Genomic DNA, 18,045 nt, shown 5'->3' on the forward strand with positions numbered 1-18,045 from the left:
GTTCACATACACGAGGTAGATAGATAACACGCTACCGGAGATGTAGCCATTACAGGCAATACCATTTCCATGGTCTTACTAAGTAGTTCGGAGGTTCGGCATGCATGACACACGTAGTCTGACAGGTAGTGGTAACCAATCAGACAATGTTCATTAGCTAGCGGTTCTGGGGTAGCAGGGTACCAAGGGTCCCTCCGCTCATGTATATAAGCCAGAGCTCTGAGACGCATAAGTCCCCCAGACTTATTCTCATCTCTGCTACGCCTATCCATACAGTGTCACCAGCGCCCACTTGCAAGGCACTGCTTTACCTTGATCATCTTTGTGTCCATCCTTACGTCGACAACAGTCAGTAAGTGTTTGATCATAAGGTCATAGGCTTAGTCGGCGCTCTGCGTCCTAAGTTTGTGATACACCCCCAGCCAGCGTAGATGAGTACCCTTCTCCGTTACCAAGTCCATTCCAGGGTGGATGCTGACTTAGAAGAGCTGAGAATTGGTAGGACGTCGAGGACAGTGCTGAACAGCATGCAAGGGGAGGCAAACGGGCCACAGACGCGTCGAGCGTAGAAGACTTGATCACGTGCCCATGTCAATTGAGGTGCCTATGGTACCGTACGCTGTGGCTTTGCTTGCTCGCTCTCGCCACTTCATCCATCTTCTTTTCCGATAAATTCTGCATGCTCTTGAAGCCCGAATATTTGAATCTGGGACCTGACCGCTGCCTATCATGAGCCGCCACTGTTCCAAGGTAAATAGAATATGATAATGAGGATAAGCTCTCGCAGCTGAACTATCACACTCACCAGGACACTGCAAGGATGTCTATACAGATTGATTGATAGCTAATGCAGGGGAAGGAATATGAGAGGTGAGACTTATATAAACAACAATCGCTTAAATACAGACTAATTTACCGTCTGCCTGCCAGTGGACGCAAACAGCGTGCTTTGACCGGTAGGTAATCAAGGTTGTCCCCCAGTGATGAGACACCGACGAGGTCATGATAGGGTGGCTTCTCCATTTGAAACTGAGCCTGCACCTCAGGCTTTCATGTCGTTTGCCAACAAACAACATCTTAGAAGAACGGAGTATTTGGTGTCCATGGTAAGTGAGCCATTGACCTTGTGCCGATCCATCAGATCGCGATCTGACTCCCGCTCTGTCACGGCTTCGCAAATGTCAGCATCACATTTGGGAACGTTCATGTTCAACCTTCGGCTGATTTTCGCGGCCGGCCTGAGGCTCAAGGTAAGTGATACTTTCAATCGAGGCTTTCCTGCTCATGAATGAGTTATGCTCTAGAACGGTGCGATGAATCAAGATAGCGGTCTTTATCAAGGGCAAGATACAAAGACCATGGACTCCGATTCATAGGGTAAGTGGGAAAGTCAAAACCGGTTCATCACTATGAACCGATCGGTCGAGCGCAGCTGCGCGAATGCGAACACTGCTTTCCTTTCACACTTCCTCCCACACTGTGTCTGATACGGTCACGATCACATGCGAGGAGCTAAACAAGGGACTCATTGGATATCGGTGCACGGCGGACCCCATGCTACACTACCTGTTCCATCAAAATCCACGAAAAACGGCATCTGCCTCCCAACGGTCTCATCGGTAATGCTCGCTTGGAGCGATCTCCGGGATACAATGGTCCCGTTCCCCTATGCTTACTCCCGTAATCACACACAACACCATGACTTGAAGACTCGGCACGTCGTGCACCTGCCAAAGGTGCTGTGCTCTGCCAATGTTAGTTGATGATGATGACACTAGGACATGGTGCATATGCTTGTAACATCCTCTGTGGGCGCGTTCTCAACGGAAAAGTCTTGTAGGTCTGTTGTTGCACGCCTCACGATGCGGTACCATTCTGCACCCGAAGATGTCAGCAGGAGCACGGTGACCGAGCACAAACATCCATCGAGCACGGTTTATGCAGCTGGCAGACTGAACATGAGGTTGATGGCCACACTGCTTCCGCCAAATCTCTCAGCAACCAATTATGTGCTATGGCCTCCATCGCGCCCTTCAAAGTTCCAGGTCATGACTTGTCGCAACGGTCGTACCAAGATGAAGCCCAGTGCATAACGGCCACATGAACTGATGACCAGTAGCTCCGATGCCCGCTCACCATGCTCACCTTGTATGAGTGACGGTCGGGCCTTTGATGCTCATCATTCCAAAGGTCCAGGCACACGTGCACTTCGTTCGGCCAGGAATTCAAGGCGCACCTTCTGTGGATGTCGATAGGATAGTGCATCATCGGTGACCGATTGTCTGGATCGCGACGGTCGAGTGGTGGAGGACAAGTGCTCATTTGGTGATCAAACAGATAGTACACAGCTGGCATTAGATTGCGATTGCAGTTATGCTGCACAGGCGGGAACATACGATACGGGCGCGCACGGTGCTTCGCGTTGGACGCCTTTGTCCGTGGTGGAGAGAGACAATAGATGCGATGGGCATTTCAATGCAAGGGTGCAGGAAGGAGGCTGTTTCGGATGGTGGGAGATAATCGTAGGGCGAGCTTGACTTTTGGGTAGCAGTTAGAAGGGACGAGAATGAAAGTTGGCTTACCCTGTCCCGTTTGCTATGAAGTGCTAGTCCATGCACTGTGAACCTCCTGCCCTCTACACCTCTTTGTGCTCTGTCCAGTCCCCCATCTCCAACAATCTGCACGGTCGAATGATTGTGATTGAAACAGAATTATATTCTCAGGCTTTGTAAGTATACAACTCGAGCGCTAGTGCACGATCTACTGACGTCCTCCGCTCCATGCATCTCCCAGCTCTTCAGTTCCTCCACATGAGGCTCTTGAAGGTCGAGTTGTGCCCGACAACAGCCTCGAAGAGTCCGTGTGTGCGATCCCGTATGCAATCCAGAGTGTCAACCGTCCCTGGCCTTGGACGGTCGCGGGGCTGTATGCCTTGAAGAGCTCATAGGCTCTCGTATACAGCTGTCGACCAATGTGTTACTGCCTCATAGTCAACGTTGAAGGGAGTGCATCAACATACCTCCAAGATAACCGCAAGATGCTCCACCTTCTTCTCATTCGAGAACCCAGGAGCGGTCATTGTCACTTGCTGCTTCGCCTAACCTATCGTGAGTGACCTGACGCACCCTATCCTCATCAAACACTCACTTCGGCATCTAGAGCAGCCAGAAAGCGCTCCCGTCTGCGCTCCGTGCAACGCGCAGCCATGTAGTAGTAGAAGCCAGGATGCTGCAGCGCCTGCGCAGGGTTCAGTCCGAGCACCTGCATTGCCTCCACCTCGAGCACGCTCCGCTGGTTGGCATCGAGCGCTTGTGCTGCGAGCGCTGCAGCGGCTGCGGCGGGTGGGGACGTCGAAAAATGGGTCGGTATTTTGAGCGTCGAACGCGTGCCCTGCTCGAGCAGTTCCGCGAAGGCGCGATGTCTGCAATTGGCTGCCGTTAGGCGTAGGTATTAAGGCAGTCCTGAGACGAGACTGACTGTCTCGCGAGCCAGCTCCAGAACTCGTACGTCTCCTCGCCTATTCCCCAACCCCGTGAGAAGTCTGCAAATTTGCGCATGTGGCTAGTATGCTGTGCGAGTGCGAGTGCGTGCTCATTGTTATACAGATACAGCTTGCATATCTGGAGGAACAGTGAATTCGATGATGGCTGTCGTTACTGCGTGCAGGGCATACTTTGAGGTCGATACAGTCGGACAGCACCTTTGCCTCTGCCCAACGCTTGGTACGAGGGGGCAGGATCGCAGTCGACCCAAACATCAGGAGCAGCGTCGAATATGCATCCTGATAGTGCCTACCAAATGTGATGAGCAAAGCCATCGAATATACAAATCGCAACATACTTCAGCGCAACCTCGTCCTCTCCACGAAACTCCGCAAAGCATGCCATCTTGTACTCGTATCTGACCGTCCAGCCCTCCGGCCTGAGCGGCCGTGCGGCCGACTTGCTCCCAGCTAGGCTCGGTGCAGCATACGACGTCCCTGCCTGGGAGTGGCGATTGCGCTTTCGGCGCACGCGCTTCGAGTGGTTCGTGTAATACTCCAGGGCGGGCTCGTACAGAGCCTCCTGCAGGCTGATTGGGTTGAGAAATGAGCACTAAGTGCAGATCCACCGTCGCACCTGCGTACAAAATCGCCGATCTCGGCCTGCGATACTGGACTCAGCACGAAAAGGGCCGCCCGCGGGTCAAGCCCGCTCTGTCTCCGGATGTATGTTAAGCGGCCGTCCAACGACGGGTTGTCTGCACTAATCAGATGATATAGGATCCAAAAAGGACCTCAATCACTTACCCAGCATCCGTCTACTCGCCAACAGCACCACCGTCAGCTTGACTCCCCGCTCGCTCGTTGACTTCTTCCTCTGCGCAATCTCCGCGCACAGCTCGTTGTCCCTCATCCGCTCCTCTGCCTCTCTCTCGTGGTCTCCATCTCCAGTGTCAAGCGGGGAATGCGGCGCATTTTGAGAGGGCTCGAAGATGTGCATGAACATGACGAATACGGACGGGACGAGCGTGGTATGCTTGCGGACCCATATCGGCGCTATGAGCCCGTCCGGGTAGAGTGGAGATGTAGGGGTAAGCGGAGACAACGGCGAATGCGCGCTGGAGTATTGCGGGTCGTCCGGCGGGACGAGTTTGCGCGGCGGAAAGCGCACGTCCTGCTGATGGCTCTGTCACTGCATGATGCGGGAAGAGTATAGATGCACACCTTGTCGACAATCACGACCTGAAACGTCTTGTTTCTCTCTGGTTGCCAAATCGCAACTTTGCGTTGGTTGAGCAGCGCTTCGCGCAGCCGGTACGACAGCACTGCGAACGGATCGCGGCCCTCGCCGGGAGGTTGTGGAGGATCCAGTCCACCAACAAACATCCTCGGAGCAAGCTGTACAAGAAGTTCTGGAGGATATGAGTTCATGTTGTCAATCCAACATACCGCGATTCAGAAACGATAATTGTGGCAAACATTGTGGCCACACGCGTGGCGTAGGTCACGTGACACGCCCGGAGATTGACAATGCAAAAAACATCATGAAATCACTTGAAAACAAAGCTTGATATAACAAGAAATCGGTCAACATCTTCAATCTAGAATCCCTTCGGTATATTCTATCATCCGAAATGCATGTTTGCAGTGATAAACGTAGGGCTTGTGTATTTGTACAGGTTGACGACATGACGACAGTCCTGCATCACGGAATAGCTCTTCCAGCTCTGATAGCCTTCGCGGCTTCGCTCTGCGCCTCGTCGCGTAAGTACCGAGTATAGATTGGTGCGTAATGTTCTAAATCCTATCACGGAAAGCGTTAACAAGCAGTATCCATGTTCCTTGAAGGCAAAATTAATGCTCACGCTAGACGTCTTCACTACACTATCCCTCTTCTCGAGGTTCTCCGCCCATTCCTTCCACCCACCGCCGACTGCTTCTCTTGTGTACCCACGGTGCTCCCTTACGATATAGTCACGAACGACCCACGGCGCCACCACAACGTCAATCATGCTGAACTGTTCCCCAAGGAAGTAGGGACCCTTCGCCTTCTCGGCGATCGTCCTGAGCGCCTTGTTGAACTCCTCAAGGTAGGCCTTCTGCTTGTCCGGTTCCTGCGCCTGCACCAGACGGTGAAAGCCAGGAATGACATTCTTGGAGACATGATCGATCCAGAGGCGCACGTAGGCACGCTCGAATGGGTCGACTGGGAGGAGGTGAGGTGCGTGATCGGGGTACGCGTCCTCAAGAAACTCGCAAATAATCAGCGACTCGGCGAGCGGCCTGCCTTTGTACTCGATGGCAGGGACCAAGCCCTTGGGGTTTATGTCTGAGAAATGATCACCATGAACGTTGGGTAAAATGGAGGAACCTTCTGACTAACCGAGAAAGTACTTCTCCTTTTTGTATGGATTGACCTCCTTGTATTGGTAAGGTATATTCTTTTCCTCCAAGCTAATCCACACGCGCTGTACAAATGGGCAAAACTTGCACACGCATTCAGCACTAAGAACGGTGATAGCTCAATGCACGAACATACCCATCCAGCCCAGAACACGAGGTCCTGTGGGTCCTGGTGCGCCGCAACCGTTTTGGCGGCGGGACCTGTCGCAACAGGATAGATGTCTTCGTCAGGATGACCCATGTTCGACGGCACGATGTTCGAGTATGAAGTGAAAGTCCTCTATCCCACCTATATAGCGTTGAGTTCATGCCTGAGTAATCTTCTTGCGTCATGCATCACGATGTGATCAGTGACTGAGCGCTTCTGAGTGTTAGCAGCGAAGTGCAAGAGAGTGCAAGCCGAGGACATCTCTACTTGCACACGGAAAGCCATGCACATGAATTTTAGTTGTCTGAGGCCTGTGATCAAAGCCTGAGACTGAAGTGAGGTTGAAGTGACCCGACTTTTCTTTCCAGGGCTAGGAAATGAAATATATCATTAAATTACGTAATACTGCCGCGGCCACAATGGAGTGATGATGCGCCAATGCGTCTCGCATCGTTGTCTAATTCTTTCCAGTTCCCAGTCCTCTCTTTGCTGAATTCTACTCGTAATGCCTCTCATTGAAGTGAGTTGTGCCACTTTATGTTGCTAGAGCTACTGCTCACTGGATCTTGCTGTGTTATGATTTCACTGGCGTGGCTCACCTCCGCAATCCATTTCCTGTTGCGTGATCTCCCGGACGAACGTCTGTTGGGACGGACAGGTCATTGCAAACGATCGTCTGGGTCGCAAAGGCACGTTCCTATTTGCGACAATGCCGGTCTTGGCTTAACAGTTGGTGTTATAGTTCGCGTCAAGTGCAGCCCTGATGACACTGTCGGCGATCTCAAGAAGCTCATCGCCGCACAGACGGGTACAGACGCATCCAAGATTCAGCTGAAGAAATGGCATGTCCTTTCTAAACCTTTGGTTTACACCACACATAGATCAGGCTGACTTGTGGTGATCCACAACAGGTATACGATCTACAAGGACCACATCACACTAGCAGACTATGAGATCCACGACGGGATGAGTCTTGAGATGTATTGATCTTGTGGCACCTCGAGCTCGTCGATCGTTGTGTTTCTCGTCAAGGTCTTTTAATTCGCAGCATCGTGGCACGCCCCCAAAGGAGCCGTCGAGACGTTCTGCAGCTATCGTATGTAGTATAAACGATTGTATTCCGTATCTATCGTGCATTCTGTGACTGTGCAGCAACTATAATACAGTGTGAAATAGAAGTCAGCCGTACGCTTCCTCACAGCGGAACATCAACCCTTCCACAACCGACAGCCCGTCTTGTCTAGTGCCTTCTTAATCTTGGATTCTCGTCGGTTTGGCGCGAGAGCCAGGCACGTCGGTTCGTTCTCTGGCTGTTCTATCCATAAATGATGCGGAATTAGTGGAACGGAGGACGAGAGCAGCTCGCTCAAGCGTTCGAGGCTTTTCCTGTCTGCAACCTTGAACAGTCGGAATGCAACGAATCCTTGAGCAGCACAATCATCGGATTAAATACCCGATACTGACCTGCAAGACCGCCTACAAGCGTATGAATGTTGAAACGTCAGTTTGACGGAAATTGGACAAATCTCGTTCTGCTTTCACCTTTCTCATGTTCTTCAAATCGGCTAGGTATGCTTGAGTTTCTGGTAGATCGCGAGTTTCGTGCAGCACCTACAATAGCTTCCACAAGGTATTTCAGAAGCGCATTCCACAAAAACTTACAGCAACAGCGGCGTGTGCAGTCTGTGACATCAGAGGGCCGACTCCCCAGCCTTCGGCCTATTCGTCAGACCAACCAGTCAATCGAGTCGTATATGACGAGAGCATCAAGCGTTCATAAAAGAAAATGCAAGCAATCGACAGTCAGCAGTCAAGCTGAATAATCTAAGCGGTGCACACACTTCGAGCAGATCTCGTCGTACGACTAACTGTACAATGAGGGGCGGCTTAGCGGATGTCTCAGTCGCGTCCGGCAGGCCTGTACTGCATACAGCAGGAGCTGAGCTCAAAATTGCTGCAGTGGCAGGATGTTCCATAGAAGACGTGTCCGCCATGGTAGAAAGTTTCGCGCGGGCTGTGAGGTTCGTCGAGGCTCGCAGAGAATATGGTGCCACTCTTCCAGCTGAGAGGAAGACCATCGTTTTAGCGCGACACCCAAAGATACTAGATAGATGGCATCCGTCATGCATACCTGTCACGCCAGCAATGTGCGACCGTTGTAGAAGGTAGACTCGGAGCAGACGCATTGCAGGGCAATTGCAGGGACAAGAATTAGCCCGGGGGACACGCGGTCATGTGATGCGCATGCTCGCGACGCATCTGAGAGCCTGCGCACCTGCATTGCGATCCGAAACGACCAAACACCTACCTCACGTACATGCACAGTCGCATACTGACCATTGAGCGCTGAGCATTGAATATTGAACAGTGATGCAACAGGTATTATCAGCAAATAAAGCGAAATAGATATTTCTGAATCGGAGTCAGCGGATGAGATCCCCTGGTTACTGCCATCCTAGTACAACTGATCCGCCACCAGTCCCTCCACCTTGCTGCTAATAACCCTTCCGCTCTTGATGACTCCCATGAGATGGTTCTCGGGATAATCAAGGATCGAAACGTCCTCCAGCGGGTTGACGTCCAGGATGATCAAGTCGGCGTAGCCACCGGGGAATATACGGCCTAGCCTGTGGTCGCCGAGCAATCTAGCTGCGAATATACACATTGATCAGAATTGTAAGAAAGCATTGAGGAGAGAAGGAAGAAGAGAAATACTTGCCAGCATTGCAGGTTGCATGTTGCAGCACTTTCGCTGAGGGCAGGACGGAAGCACGGACGGTGAACTATCACATATGAACAGACAGCCTGCATCAGCACGAAGTCCATCATACAACTCCTTTTGACACCTTACCTCTTCCGTCTGCAGAGCATGGAATGAGTTCAACAGATCGGATCCACTGTTGAATGCATTCGCGACGTCCAGTCAGTACATAACAGCGTCGTAAAGCAGCATACGCACTAGCATATTGTCACCCCCGCTGCATCTGCCACTTTAAGCGCCTCCAGACCCTTCGCCATGACCTGCTCGTTCTTGACCTTGCCCTCTGGCGGGAGGTAGTCCTCGTAGGGCGGGCGCACCATGATGCCATAGCATGATAATGTCGGCGTGAGGAAGATGCCCTTGAATGCCATTCTGCACGGTGCACGACGTGATTAATGTCGAACGCTTTGAACGTGAATGCCGGGAACGCACAGCGCGGCAGTCTCTTCTGAGATGAGGTTACCATGCTCAATGCCGAGGATACCATTGTCAATAGCGTGGCGTACGGCCGCATCGGTGTAAGCATGAGCCGTGCCTACGAGGAGGTGACTGTCTGACACAGCCCAAAGCGAAGGTAACGTTCCCTGACTCACTCATCCTGTGCCCCATCTGCTTGCACGTCATCGTGACCGCACGGATCTCTTCAGCAGTGAACTGCACCGACTCAATGCTATCCTGCGGAAACGTAAAACCACTCATCAGAAGGCTCCCCACATTTGGCATCAGCGAGAAGCATGATAAAGCTTACCGTAGGCGATGCTACGCCACCCCCACAGTGGATCTTGATAAAGTCGGCACCGCCCTTTATTTCTTCTCTGGTGGCTTTGAGTACCTCCGATACTCCATCACAGACCCGCCCAAGTATTTTCCCGTGGCCTCCACCGCAGCACTCGCTGCCAATATCACCGTGACCGCCTGCGCCAATAATCAGCGGACGGAGTGTGGACTCGACTGCGCGTTTCGCACCTGTCTGCGATAGACCTTGTCCGCACTGGATGATCCTTGGTCCCAGTATGAGACCCTCGGCTATTGCGGTGGCGAGCGCCTCGCTGGCTCCGCCTGGAGAAATGTCTCAGAGAGATGACAAGAATTCTCCTTGATTTTCATACCTGTATCTCTGACAGTCGTAAATCCACGCAATAGCATCTCTGTCCGCAATTAGCTGCAATACGATATGTTTGGAGTGCACCTCACCTCGCAAAACATACGTCGATGCTAAATGGACGGTCTCTTGTGGCGCTTGCGCTAACTCTGCCAACGACCTCACGCCAGGAACAGCCATGACATGAACATGGCAATCAATGAGACCTCTGGGGAATTATCACGTTTCAGCCAATGTCATGCAAGCAGAAATGCGCATAAACTCACGGACAAAGAAACTTCCCCTTCAGGTTCACTTCCACAGCATCCCCACCATCCTCCTCGTTCCCCTCAAACTCGCCGTGCTCCCAGCTCGGTAGGATAGCAGATATGTGTCCTCTGCTGGTAAGCACGTCCACAAGACCGGGATCCACACTCGACGTCGATGGTTCTATGAGCCTCACGTTACGCAGGATAAGGGGTCGCGGATGTGATTTCTTGAGCCACGGCTTCAGTGCAATTTTGGGCAGGCTGAACGAAATGTATTGAGACAAGGGGTAGACGTGCATAGACACTGACACTCACAGAGTGTCTCGCGTCTTTTCCGGAGAACCTGGGTACGCGCTAGTGTTCATCCCACTATATGTGCGACTGTCAACGTCGGGTACAAGTAGATCGTGGTAGGGTTAGGTGCTTTCTGCGAGAGCCGAGACGACAATCGTCGTAGAGATAACCAATGCCGCCGCATATCTACAATGCGTCCTAGCGTGGCCGAGACAAAAGTCGATAGGAGCACGCGCCACGGATTGAGTCACCACTTGCGACGCGTGCTGTCACGCGTCACGCGTTGCTTATGATTGCAAATTTGGTCAGAGCTTCAGCCTCGAACTCCAAGACAAAGCTGAACCTCACTCAGCTGAACCTCCATCAGGAAAATGGAAACATAGTTGTGCGCCCATTATAACCGCTTGTAAGGCCTTATAAGAAAAGCAGACCTGTAAGACTTAACAGATGTTCACATGCCTTATTATCGAAGATACCGCCATGATACATCTGGCGAAACGTCAGCGGCCTTGTGAGATATGACAAAGCTGTTGCATCCTTGTCCTTGCCTGACACTTTGATGACACATTGTGCTCAAGGCATCCACATTGTGAACTCCCACAGCATAGTGAGTCACTATGTTGACCCCCCGCTGCCAGCTTTTTTCATTAAGCTAGTGCCGACCTCATCCTAACGCTCTTCCGATGGTACAGACTTTGCTTTCACAAACTCATCCTCACCCAGTCATCCGACGCATTTGCAACCGCTTTTTCCCTTCCCCAGCCCCATCTAGTGACAGAATAGACTGGCTGTATATTCGATTGCATGCCCAATCAAGCTCAAAGAGTAAGCCCGTTCTGCCGCGCAAATGATACGGTACAACACCGTTCAAAGCACAATATTGGTGTCCATTGGAGAAAGGGAGAGAGGATCCGGAGAGACCAAGAACAGTGGAAGGAGGTCGATGTCTTATATGCTGGTCGCAGAATCCTAAATGCATGTCAATGACTGACGTGATGTCGTCTAGTCGCGACGGCCGTCGCGTGAGACGCGCCAATCACGTGATCGTGTTTGTGGAAGAGCTATCATAGTTTGATCATAGTCTAAACGAGAATTGACAATGGAGTAGAGTATGGATAATGTCGCCGACGGGAAAGTGCATTTTGTAAGATTTTGTGGCACAACTTATACATCGAAGAATCGAGAGGAGGAGCTGTCGCACGTTTCCGTACGAAGTTGGTCGAAGATCATCGAAGAGGTGTCAGCTTTTCTGGGGAGCTTGTTTTTGAAACCTCTCTAGGAATGGACGGAATGCTGTTCGCGGTCGGTCATACGAAGCGACAATGCATAGCGTCCGGAACGATTCGCGATAGCTACGAAGAAAAATACAGTTAACGTGTGGACATCCGATCAGCGAACGGGCTTGTCAAGCAGCTCTTCGTGTACATTGAAGTTCCTAAGAGACAACAGATGTGTAAGGTCTCATTCAACCATGATTTCAGTGATACGTACCGGACAACTTGTCCAACCTGCCTGCAAACTCCTCTTCCATTCTCATCCCAGCGCACGATCCACCTCCCAATAACCTCTTTTTTGTTGGTCATCGTCTCCGCAATTGTCTCCTCCCTCGGCAGAGTGCCCTGGCTTCTCTCCAGTTCAGCCTCTTCCTTCGGCAGCTGGAAAGCCTCGGCAAGCTCCCACGTAGCGAAAGGCCTGCCGGCAGGGACGAGGAATGCAGTGTCGTACACACGGGTAATGCGCTCGCGCAGCGCGAGCGTCAGGGTGGTCATCTCGACGGCGCGACCACTGCCGGCTCCCAGAGCCTCGGGCTCGATCCACCGGAGCGTCGTTACGTATGGCCGGCCACACCAAGCCACCAGTGCAGTGGAGATACCGCTGGTTGAAAATGCAACTCCTGCGAGGATGAAACGGCCGACGAGAGGCAAACGAGACGATGTCTCCAGAACCATTATGAAAGGAGCCATGACGAAGGTGAGGGTCAGCGAAGAAAGGGAGAATATCTTGAGTCGGCGAAAGGTCTTGGTGAGAGGGCCATGATATACTATATCCTGGACGGAGGTGTCTGACGCAGGTTTCAAAGGCGGCTCGGCAGCGGTCCGAGGATCGTTACTCGCTGACGCCGATGAGACATCTGGGGGGATTTTAGAGGCGAAACTTCTAGCCTGTCTGAGATGAGCAAGGCTTTGTACTGCAGAAGGCGTTCTGACGTGAACATGGAAGAGGCATCGTTGAGTAAAAATGCCTACCCTGCCTACGGCAGGTAGTTGTGGTAGAAGTCGGAGAGAGAGCATCAGCGCAGTGCAACGCGCTGGTGGCTGATGGACTTCGTCTTCATCCCTTTTTCCTCGCCCCACAGTGCCCACACCTTCAATAGGTCATGGAATTGCCAATCTACTACACGAAGGCTGAATATATCGAAACAGTCTGCTTTCGCCATAGCGCTATTTCTGAAAGTCAAATACTAAAGGCGAGCTGTGCAGGACACCGGAAACAAGGTCTCACGACGTGCCACTATTGCTGGTCCTCAGAACATTATTCTAGGAGGAAAAACCATCATCTCCAGCGGTGCTATCATCCGGGGAGACTTGAGAAGAACGGGTCCTGGACATGCTGTGGTGATATCACTCGGGAGGTACTGTCTAATCGGCGAAGGCTGCGTGATGCGGTGAGTTGCATCCTCGCAGATTCTTTCTCTCCAACGAGAAGTTGACTCGTTATGTGCACGAACCAGGCCACCATACAAGACGTATCGCGGTAACTTCAACTACTACCCTATGAAAGTCGGCGATCACGTCCACATTGGTGCAAATACCATCGTGGAGGCAGCCACCATAGGGAACCACGTCGAAATTGGGAAGAACTGTATAATCGTACGTTCCATTGACAAATTTATCACTGTCAGATGTCTTCAACAAACCCGCGATGCAGGGAAAATTCACAATCATTAAGGATTGTGCGAAGGTAGCAGACAATACTGTTATCCCTCCGAATACTGTCGTTTCTGCATTGGCTATGTTCTCCGGCTCTCCAGGTGCGTTGGCTTCCTACGCGTGTGGATCTTCCACCTGATGGTCAATGGTTAGGGCAATTCGTAGAAGACCTTCCGGAATCTACACAGGAGATGGTCGAAGCGTATACCAAGTCGTACTACACGCGGTTCCAACCTTTACCGGCATGAATGCGGCGATTAACGTTCCCAAGGCTTAGTTCCCATGTTTATACCCTGTTATCGAAGATACCATAGATTGCTCAATCATCATGACCCTCAATCGGTGTCCGCGAAACTCGGCCTCAAAGAACTGGCAATATACAGCGCCAGGGTTCTGATGCATAGTATGCATGGACGTCACACGGCAATCACGCCGATTATTTTTCACAATATTTATGATTCGGAACCTGCTCGGACTGATCAGCATTTCGCTTCGCCTAGCACCTCTCTGGAGCAGAACCGGCAGGATCATGGATGATGGACGGGTGGATGCATTGTGCTTGAAGATATTGTGTTCTTTCCATCTTTCATGTCATGGTTCTAATTCTCCGCTCGCTGCGTTGCCTGTTCCGCTCTCGTACTGTGTTTTGACATGCGGCCATACCTTCATGTTGACTTGATACCTGGTTTCATAAAAGGAAGGCCTCCGGATAGATTTGTGGCCGAATTTACACGCGCCGTGCATCGTATGCCTTTTTGATTTTATTGCAGGCTCTAGAGCTATGTACATGTCTTTACGATAGAGCAGATGTCACTACTAGGCCAGATATACAATATCAGCTGATTTTCTACCCCGCGCGGCGCGGGGCGCTGGCGCTTGAGGAACGGTCTATCGCCGGAGGTTGTGACCTGGAGGAATTCACATTTCAGGTCCATCTTCGTTTCGTACCATTACCAACATGTCTACACCAGCGAAGATAGGTGGTGAATATGGCCCAGTTCGTGCAAATATCGATATCGAGAAGCTCAACGCGTATCTCGCTGGCCATGTGAAGGCGGTGCACGCGCCTGTTGACGTGAAGCAGTTCAAGGTGGATATTCTCCACAAAATCGCGAATGCATATGCTGAATGTATGCACAGTTTGGGCAGGTACGTCGAGTAGTCAGTAAGTAAATGGAACCATGCTCATCTACTCCGGTAGTCGAATCCCACGTATTTCCTGACGGATGCGAAGTATGGACTCATCGCACCGCTACGTGTAAAGTGCTTACGGACAGTAACTTTAGTTCAAAGCGCTTCGTGCTTAGGAAGAAGCCCGCTGGAAAGCTCGTCTCGACGACCGCTCATCAAATTGAGCGAGAGTACACGATTCTGCGCGCGCTTCACCAGCACAATACGAACGTGACCACTCCGCCCGAACAGAGGGTGCCCATCCCCGAGCCGATCGTGCTCTGCGAGGACAATACCGTGATTGGCACGCCGTTCTACATCATGGAATTCCTGGACGGGCGCATCTTCACCGACGTGCACATGCCCGAGGTGTCCCCGGAGACCAGAAGGGAGTGGTGGGTGGTGTGCTCGTCTCAGATATCACTGAAGTTTAGCCTAATGCTGCTACTGCAGCTGGTTATCTGCGGTTCGCTCTCTGGCTGCTCTGTCCTCCCTCTCCCCCGCAGCACTTGGACTCTCAAGCTTTGGTCCCTCCACGGCGTACTTCCCGCGGCAGATCAAGTCTCTCACTCGCGTTTCCCGCGCACAAGCGGAGGTCAACGACGTTGATACCCAGAAGCCGACAGGCGACATACCCAGATTCAGCCAGCTGATCGCGTGGTATCAGAAGAACCTGCCCGACGAGAGCAAGACGGGTCTGCGCATCGTACATGGAGACTACAAGCTCGATAACCTTATCTTCCACCCCACCGAGAACCGAGTTATCGGCATTCTTGATTGGGAGCTGTGCACTCTCGGTAGTCCGGTATGATGCCCTCCACTCCTGGCTCTGTCAGGTTGCTCAAGGCTTCCCTCACAAGTTGGCTGATCTCGCGAACCTAACACTACCGTGGGCGTTAGATGTCAACATGGTGCCCAGAGATACTGCGCTTGTCGGTTTCAAAAACACAACCGAGAACGTCCCAATCACACTAGAGGATCTCGAGCGTGAATACTGCCGGCTCACAAAGCAGTCTTACCCAATCAAGGAGATGACCTTCGCTCGCAGTTGGATGTTGTTCCGCGTACGTAGTCACACCTCGTATAACTAGCGGCGAGACTTCTGAGACAACCTCGCAGCTGGCCGTGATCGCGCAAGGGATCGCAGCTCGTTACGCGCGGAGACAAGCCAGCTCGGAAAAGGCCTTCATGTACAGCGACGTCTTCCTTCTTATTGGAGAACTCGCTTGGATTGCCACGAAAGACGCTGACGGTGGTGCTGTTAGAGGAAGACGCGCGAAACTCTGACGGCATCCCTCATGCTATCACTTTCTTTGCTTTCCGATTATGCAAATCATGTGGGACGTCCATACTGTTCTCACCTTATTTTCTAGTATACGGGTGCAGCATTAAACTAAATCGTCCGTTTCTTGAGCTCCGGCGGCGATACAAGTGAAATGTGAGATTTGCGGCAGAAATGCGGTATGAAAGCTCACTGAAACTACAACATATATGGACGCCCTCATCGTCACAGCTGGAGGGCAAGATTTGGCGGTACCTTCAAGCTCATGTGTCAATGGTGGACTACTCGACGAGAGGCTGTGCAAATTGCATTATCATCTTACTGAGGAGATGGCAGCCACGGCTCTTCGTAACATTTTCGGCGGGATCATGATCCACCTCACCAACCATGTTGAAACGACAATTAACACACTTCTCGTTTGTATGCTCCGTTAGCGCCATCAACTCTCCCAGAAAGCTTTGCTGCAACTTATGCTTGGGGACACTAAGAGACACACCGTAGATGACTTTGAACAGCGACCTAACGGTTCTTGCAGCGACTTTAACCTGCAAGTACGGCGTTCGTTGCCAGCTTTCTTGGTACCGGCACTTTCCGAGACACTGCAGAGGATCGCGCTATCACATCAGCTTAAATCGCCATAAGGCAGGATTGTCGCCCCAAGACTTGACGGCTGAAGAAAAATGCATGGATGAAGGAGATTATTGGATGCAAGAGGTGACGGAGGTGACAATAATGATCTAGCAATAGTCGGCGCGACTGTGTTCTTTCATACCACCTATGAGTCGTATGTATTGCGTATATAAAAATACATTAGACTTTACTGCTCTTTCCGTCATATGAGCCAGGTTCGTAGACACTAGCCCACGAACAGGACATGCTAATGGCTCTGCTGAAGCCGCCACTCTGTCCAGTCGACTTTCGCATTGGACGTAGGAGGAACCTTCAAGCCCCAAGTTATGGCGTAATGTTCCAGGACGAGCTCGAGCTCCTCGATCTCGTCGAGCATCTCGAGATGCGAGATTCTAGCACACTGTTTAGACCGCTACGTCCGAGAACGGATCGCCAGACGCACCTTTCTTGCTCAGTGGGATCAATATATGATCGACGTATCTCACGCAGAGTTAACGCGTTCGCCGTTGTAAATCCGTGCTGTAGGAATCTGTTTGGCAGAGATTGGAGCGTGGGGTACGGATGGGCTCCAGGTAGGACGACATTGCGGGCTTGCAGATTCGCCCGCATCACCCTTCCGAACGAGTCCTCCAAACCATACATCTCGTAAACGAGTCCGCCCAGTGCAGCTGCATTGGCACCGGCGAAGTGGTCGACAAACCATTGAAGAAGTGCGGACGATGCTGTTGGCGTCATGTATACAAGTACGCATTCGAACAACAGCAGTGTCGGATGTGAAGGAGACAGAAGCGAGGCGAGTGGTGCCAATGTCTCCGAAGGAGGGCGTCGCAAGTCAGCGGGTAGCAGGTGGTACGTTGGCGCGTGCAAAGCTGTACCTCCATTTGCTACATGGACTTTGATTAAACGTAGAGTACAGACGAGAGAGATTCACTCACCTACTGTAATGTCTTCCGGCTTGCCTAGAACAGCGCTCAAGTCCCTGCTCTTCCGTATAGCCATCGCCTTCTTAGTGGTTACCTCTGGAAAGTCAAGCTCAAAGTATGCCTTCAACCATGACTTTCTCGGTCCTGTCTGACTACGAGCATGATCAGAAATGACTTCATTCAGGGTATTAAAGTATTTCGTACCGTGATACGCCAGAATCGCGTGTCACTTCCAGCTCCTAGGCTCACGATCTGGCATGGAAGGCCTTGCTGTTCTGACAGTTCAAGCCATTGATTGACGAGCTTGTCTAATGCCTCGGAACGCACGTACGTGCCGATGTTGATGAGTGGTGGACGCGAGGGCTGCAGATAGGCACGAGGTGCAAAGTATCGAGTGAACGGGTCACTTAGATAGTGTTTCTGGACAGCTGAGAGACGAGCCAACGCAGCGTCCGTGTCCGTTAAACGTATAGCTGCATCTGGATCAGGTTGCGCGGATTCTTCTCGGTTAAAGGCAGGAGGTAGCATTGTTAGCGGTGAAGTTTGACGTAGAGGTCTCATAAGCGCTCATCTACGAATTGCAATTCTTTTACGCGGCTGCGGAGATTGCCGATCATCCAAAAGCACCTGACTGATTCGACCGTCGGCAATCTCCGGGTGCAAAAAATATGGG

The 18,045-nt window shown here is 51.7% G+C and overlaps 9 protein-coding genes across 9 annotated transcripts; 3 read left to right on the forward strand and 6 right to left on the reverse strand.

Annotated features, from left to right (window-relative positions):
- Positions 1-3,392: 3,392 nt before the first annotated feature.
- Positions 3,393-4,954, reverse strand: LAESUDRAFT_476882 (uncharacterized protein). Its single transcript, XM_040902619.1, has 5 exons — positions 4,706-4,954; positions 4,289-4,655; positions 4,119-4,239; positions 3,841-4,071; positions 3,393-3,791 (listed from the first exon to the last, which is right to left on the reverse strand). The coding sequence occupies exons 1-5, from the start codon at positions 4,910-4,912 to the stop codon at positions 3,518-3,520; spliced, it is 1,200 nt and encodes a 399-aa protein (XP_040759179.1). The 5' UTR covers positions 4,913-4,954; the 3' UTR covers positions 3,393-3,517.
- LAESUDRAFT_686560 (glutathione-S-transferase) lies at positions 4,894-6,149 on the reverse strand. The gene is made up of 4 exons (XM_040905929.1): positions 6,021-6,149; positions 5,865-5,967; positions 5,347-5,810; positions 4,894-5,285 (listed from the first exon to the last, which is right to left on the reverse strand). Exons 1-4 carry the CDS (start codon positions 6,123-6,125, stop codon positions 5,187-5,189), a joined length of 771 nt encoding a protein of 256 aa, XP_040759180.1. The 5' UTR covers positions 6,126-6,149; the 3' UTR covers positions 4,894-5,186.
- A 332-nt stretch (positions 6,150-6,481) lies between these two features.
- On the forward strand, positions 6,482-7,419 carry LAESUDRAFT_745371 (ubiquitin-like protein). The gene is made up of 4 exons (XM_040911368.1): positions 6,482-6,552; positions 6,691-6,721; positions 6,775-6,874; positions 6,944-7,419. Exons 1-4 carry the CDS (start codon positions 6,538-6,540, stop codon positions 7,017-7,019), a joined length of 222 nt encoding a protein of 73 aa, XP_040759181.1. The 5' UTR covers positions 6,482-6,537; the 3' UTR covers positions 7,020-7,419.
- Positions 7,021-8,078, reverse strand: LAESUDRAFT_815840 (peptidyl-tRNA hydrolase II). Its single transcript, XM_040914725.1, has 5 exons — positions 7,874-8,078; positions 7,695-7,751; positions 7,575-7,643; positions 7,497-7,508; positions 7,021-7,429 (listed from the first exon to the last, which is right to left on the reverse strand). The coding sequence occupies exons 1-5, from the start codon at positions 8,024-8,026 to the stop codon at positions 7,241-7,243; spliced, it is 480 nt and encodes a 159-aa protein (XP_040759182.1). The 5' UTR covers positions 8,027-8,078; the 3' UTR covers positions 7,021-7,240.
- Positions 8,079-8,375: 297 nt separating this feature from the next.
- LAESUDRAFT_731144 (uncharacterized protein) lies at positions 8,376-10,641 on the reverse strand. Its single transcript, XM_040909981.1, has 12 exons — positions 10,459-10,641; positions 10,162-10,404; positions 9,988-10,103; positions 9,903-9,941; positions 9,760-9,852; positions 9,542-9,708; positions 9,387-9,468; positions 9,226-9,328; positions 8,992-9,165; positions 8,884-8,929; positions 8,752-8,815; positions 8,376-8,681 (listed from the first exon to the last, which is right to left on the reverse strand). The coding sequence occupies exons 1-12, from the start codon at positions 10,506-10,508 to the stop codon at positions 8,488-8,490; spliced, it is 1,371 nt and encodes a 456-aa protein (XP_040759183.1). The 5' UTR covers positions 10,509-10,641; the 3' UTR covers positions 8,376-8,487.
- A 1,185-nt stretch (positions 10,642-11,826) lies between these two features.
- LAESUDRAFT_763702 (uncharacterized protein) lies at positions 11,827-12,401 on the reverse strand (the record flags this gene model as incomplete). Its single annotated transcript, XM_040913321.1, has 2 exons — positions 11,827-11,872; positions 11,929-12,401. 2 exons carry the CDS (start codon positions 12,399-12,401, stop codon positions 11,827-11,829), a joined length of 519 nt encoding a protein of 172 aa, XP_040759184.1.
- Positions 12,402-12,814: 413 nt separating this feature from the next.
- On the forward strand, positions 12,815-13,615 carry LAESUDRAFT_739128 (dynactin subunit P25; the record flags this gene model as incomplete). The annotated part of the gene is made up of 5 exons (XM_040910976.1): positions 12,815-12,859; positions 12,918-13,102; positions 13,169-13,307; positions 13,366-13,468; positions 13,521-13,615. 5 exons carry the CDS (start codon positions 12,815-12,817, stop codon positions 13,613-13,615), a joined length of 567 nt encoding a protein of 188 aa, XP_040759185.1.
- A 666-nt stretch (positions 13,616-14,281) lies between these two features.
- LAESUDRAFT_731148 (APH-domain-containing protein) lies at positions 14,282-15,975 on the forward strand. The gene is made up of 7 exons (XM_040909982.1): positions 14,282-14,457; positions 14,508-14,516; positions 14,569-14,600; positions 14,654-14,932; positions 14,991-15,342; positions 15,398-15,601; positions 15,657-15,975. The coding sequence occupies exons 1-7, from the start codon at positions 14,326-14,328 to the stop codon at positions 15,822-15,824; spliced, it is 1,176 nt and encodes a 391-aa protein (XP_040759186.1). The 5' UTR covers positions 14,282-14,325; the 3' UTR covers positions 15,825-15,975.
- A 721-nt stretch (positions 15,976-16,696) lies between these two features.
- LAESUDRAFT_663848 (leucine carboxyl methyltransferase) lies at positions 16,697-17,900 on the reverse strand (the record flags this gene model as incomplete). Its single annotated transcript, XM_040905086.1, has 4 exons — positions 16,697-16,841; positions 16,892-17,333; positions 17,385-17,520; positions 17,577-17,900. 4 exons carry the CDS (start codon positions 17,898-17,900, stop codon positions 16,697-16,699), a joined length of 1,047 nt encoding a protein of 348 aa, XP_040759187.1.
- Between the last annotated feature and the right edge of the window lie 145 nt (positions 17,901-18,045).

The sequence above is a fragment of the Laetiporus sulphureus genome (genome assembly GCF_001632365.1).
Source record: "Laetiporus sulphureus 93-53 unplaced genomic scaffold LAESUscaffold_60, whole genome shotgun sequence".
Classification (NCBI taxonomy): domain Eukaryota; kingdom Fungi; phylum Basidiomycota; class Agaricomycetes; order Polyporales; family Laetiporaceae; genus Laetiporus; species Laetiporus sulphureus.

Bases quoted from the DNA above. Each gene is read 5' to 3' on its own strand.
- LAESUDRAFT_476882 (XM_040902619.1), bottom strand. From the start codon at position 4,912: ATGAACTCATATCCTCCAGAACTTCTTGTACAGCTTGCTCCGAGGATG. The intron at 4,656-4,705 runs GTGTGCATCTAT...AGCCATCAGCAG, and splicing joins AGGTCGTGATTGTCGACAAG to GACGTGCGCTTTCCGCCGCG. The intron at 4,240-4,288 runs GTAAGTGATTGA...TGATTAGTGCAG, and splicing joins GGCGAGTAGACGGATGCTGG to ACAACCCGTCGTTGGACGGC.
- LAESUDRAFT_686560 (XM_040905929.1), bottom strand. From the start codon at position 6,125: ATGGGTCATCCTGACGAAGACATCTATCCTGTTGCGACAGGTCCCGCC. The intron at 5,968-6,020 runs GTATGTTCGTGC...TGCGTGTGCAAG, and splicing joins TCGTGTTCTGGGCTGGATGG to TTTTGCCCATTTGTACAGCG. The intron at 5,811-5,864 runs GTTAGTCAGAAG...ATCATTTCTCAG, and splicing joins AAAGGAGAAGTACTTTCTCG to ACATAAACCCCAAGGGCTTG.
- LAESUDRAFT_745371 (XM_040911368.1), top strand. The intron at 6,722-6,774 runs GCACGTTCCTAT...TTGGTGTTATAG, and splicing joins CGATCGTCTGGGTCGCAAAG to TTCGCGTCAAGTGCAGCCCT. The intron at 6,875-6,943 runs GCATGTCCTTTC...GATCCACAACAG, and splicing joins AAGATTCAGCTGAAGAAATG to GTATACGATCTACAAGGACC.
- LAESUDRAFT_815840 (XM_040914725.1), bottom strand. From the start codon at position 8,026: ATGGCGGACACGTCTTCTATGGAACATCCTGCCACTGCAGCAATTTTG. The intron at 7,752-7,873 runs GTGTGTGCACCG...TCTGACGAATAG, and splicing joins TACGACGAGATCTGCTCGAA to GCCGAAGGCTGGGGAGTCGG. The intron at 7,644-7,694 runs GTAAGTTTTTGT...AAGCTATTGTAG, and splicing joins CTGCACACGCCGCTGTTGCT to GTGCTGCACGAAACTCGCGA.
- LAESUDRAFT_731144 (XM_040909981.1), bottom strand. From the start codon at position 10,508: ATGAACACTAGCGCGTACCCAGGTTCTCCGGAAAAGACGCGAGACACT. The intron at 10,405-10,458 runs GTGAGTGTCAGT...CATTTCGTTCAG, and splicing joins GAAAAGACGCGAGACACTCT to CCTGCCCAAAATTGCACTGA. The intron at 9,329-9,386 runs GTGAGTCAGGGA...ACCTCCTCGTAG, and splicing joins GCAGATGGGGCACAGGATGA to GCACGGCTCATGCTTACACC.
- LAESUDRAFT_731148 (XM_040909982.1), top strand. From the start codon at position 14,326: ATGTCTACACCAGCGAAGATAGGTGGTGAATATGGCCCAGTTCGTGCA. The intron at 14,601-14,653 runs GTATGGACTCAT...CAGTAACTTTAG, and splicing joins TATTTCCTGACGGATGCGAA to TTCAAAGCGCTTCGTGCTTA. The intron at 15,602-15,656 runs GTACGTAGTCAC...ACAACCTCGCAG, and splicing joins GCAGTTGGATGTTGTTCCGC to CTGGCCGTGATCGCGCAAGG.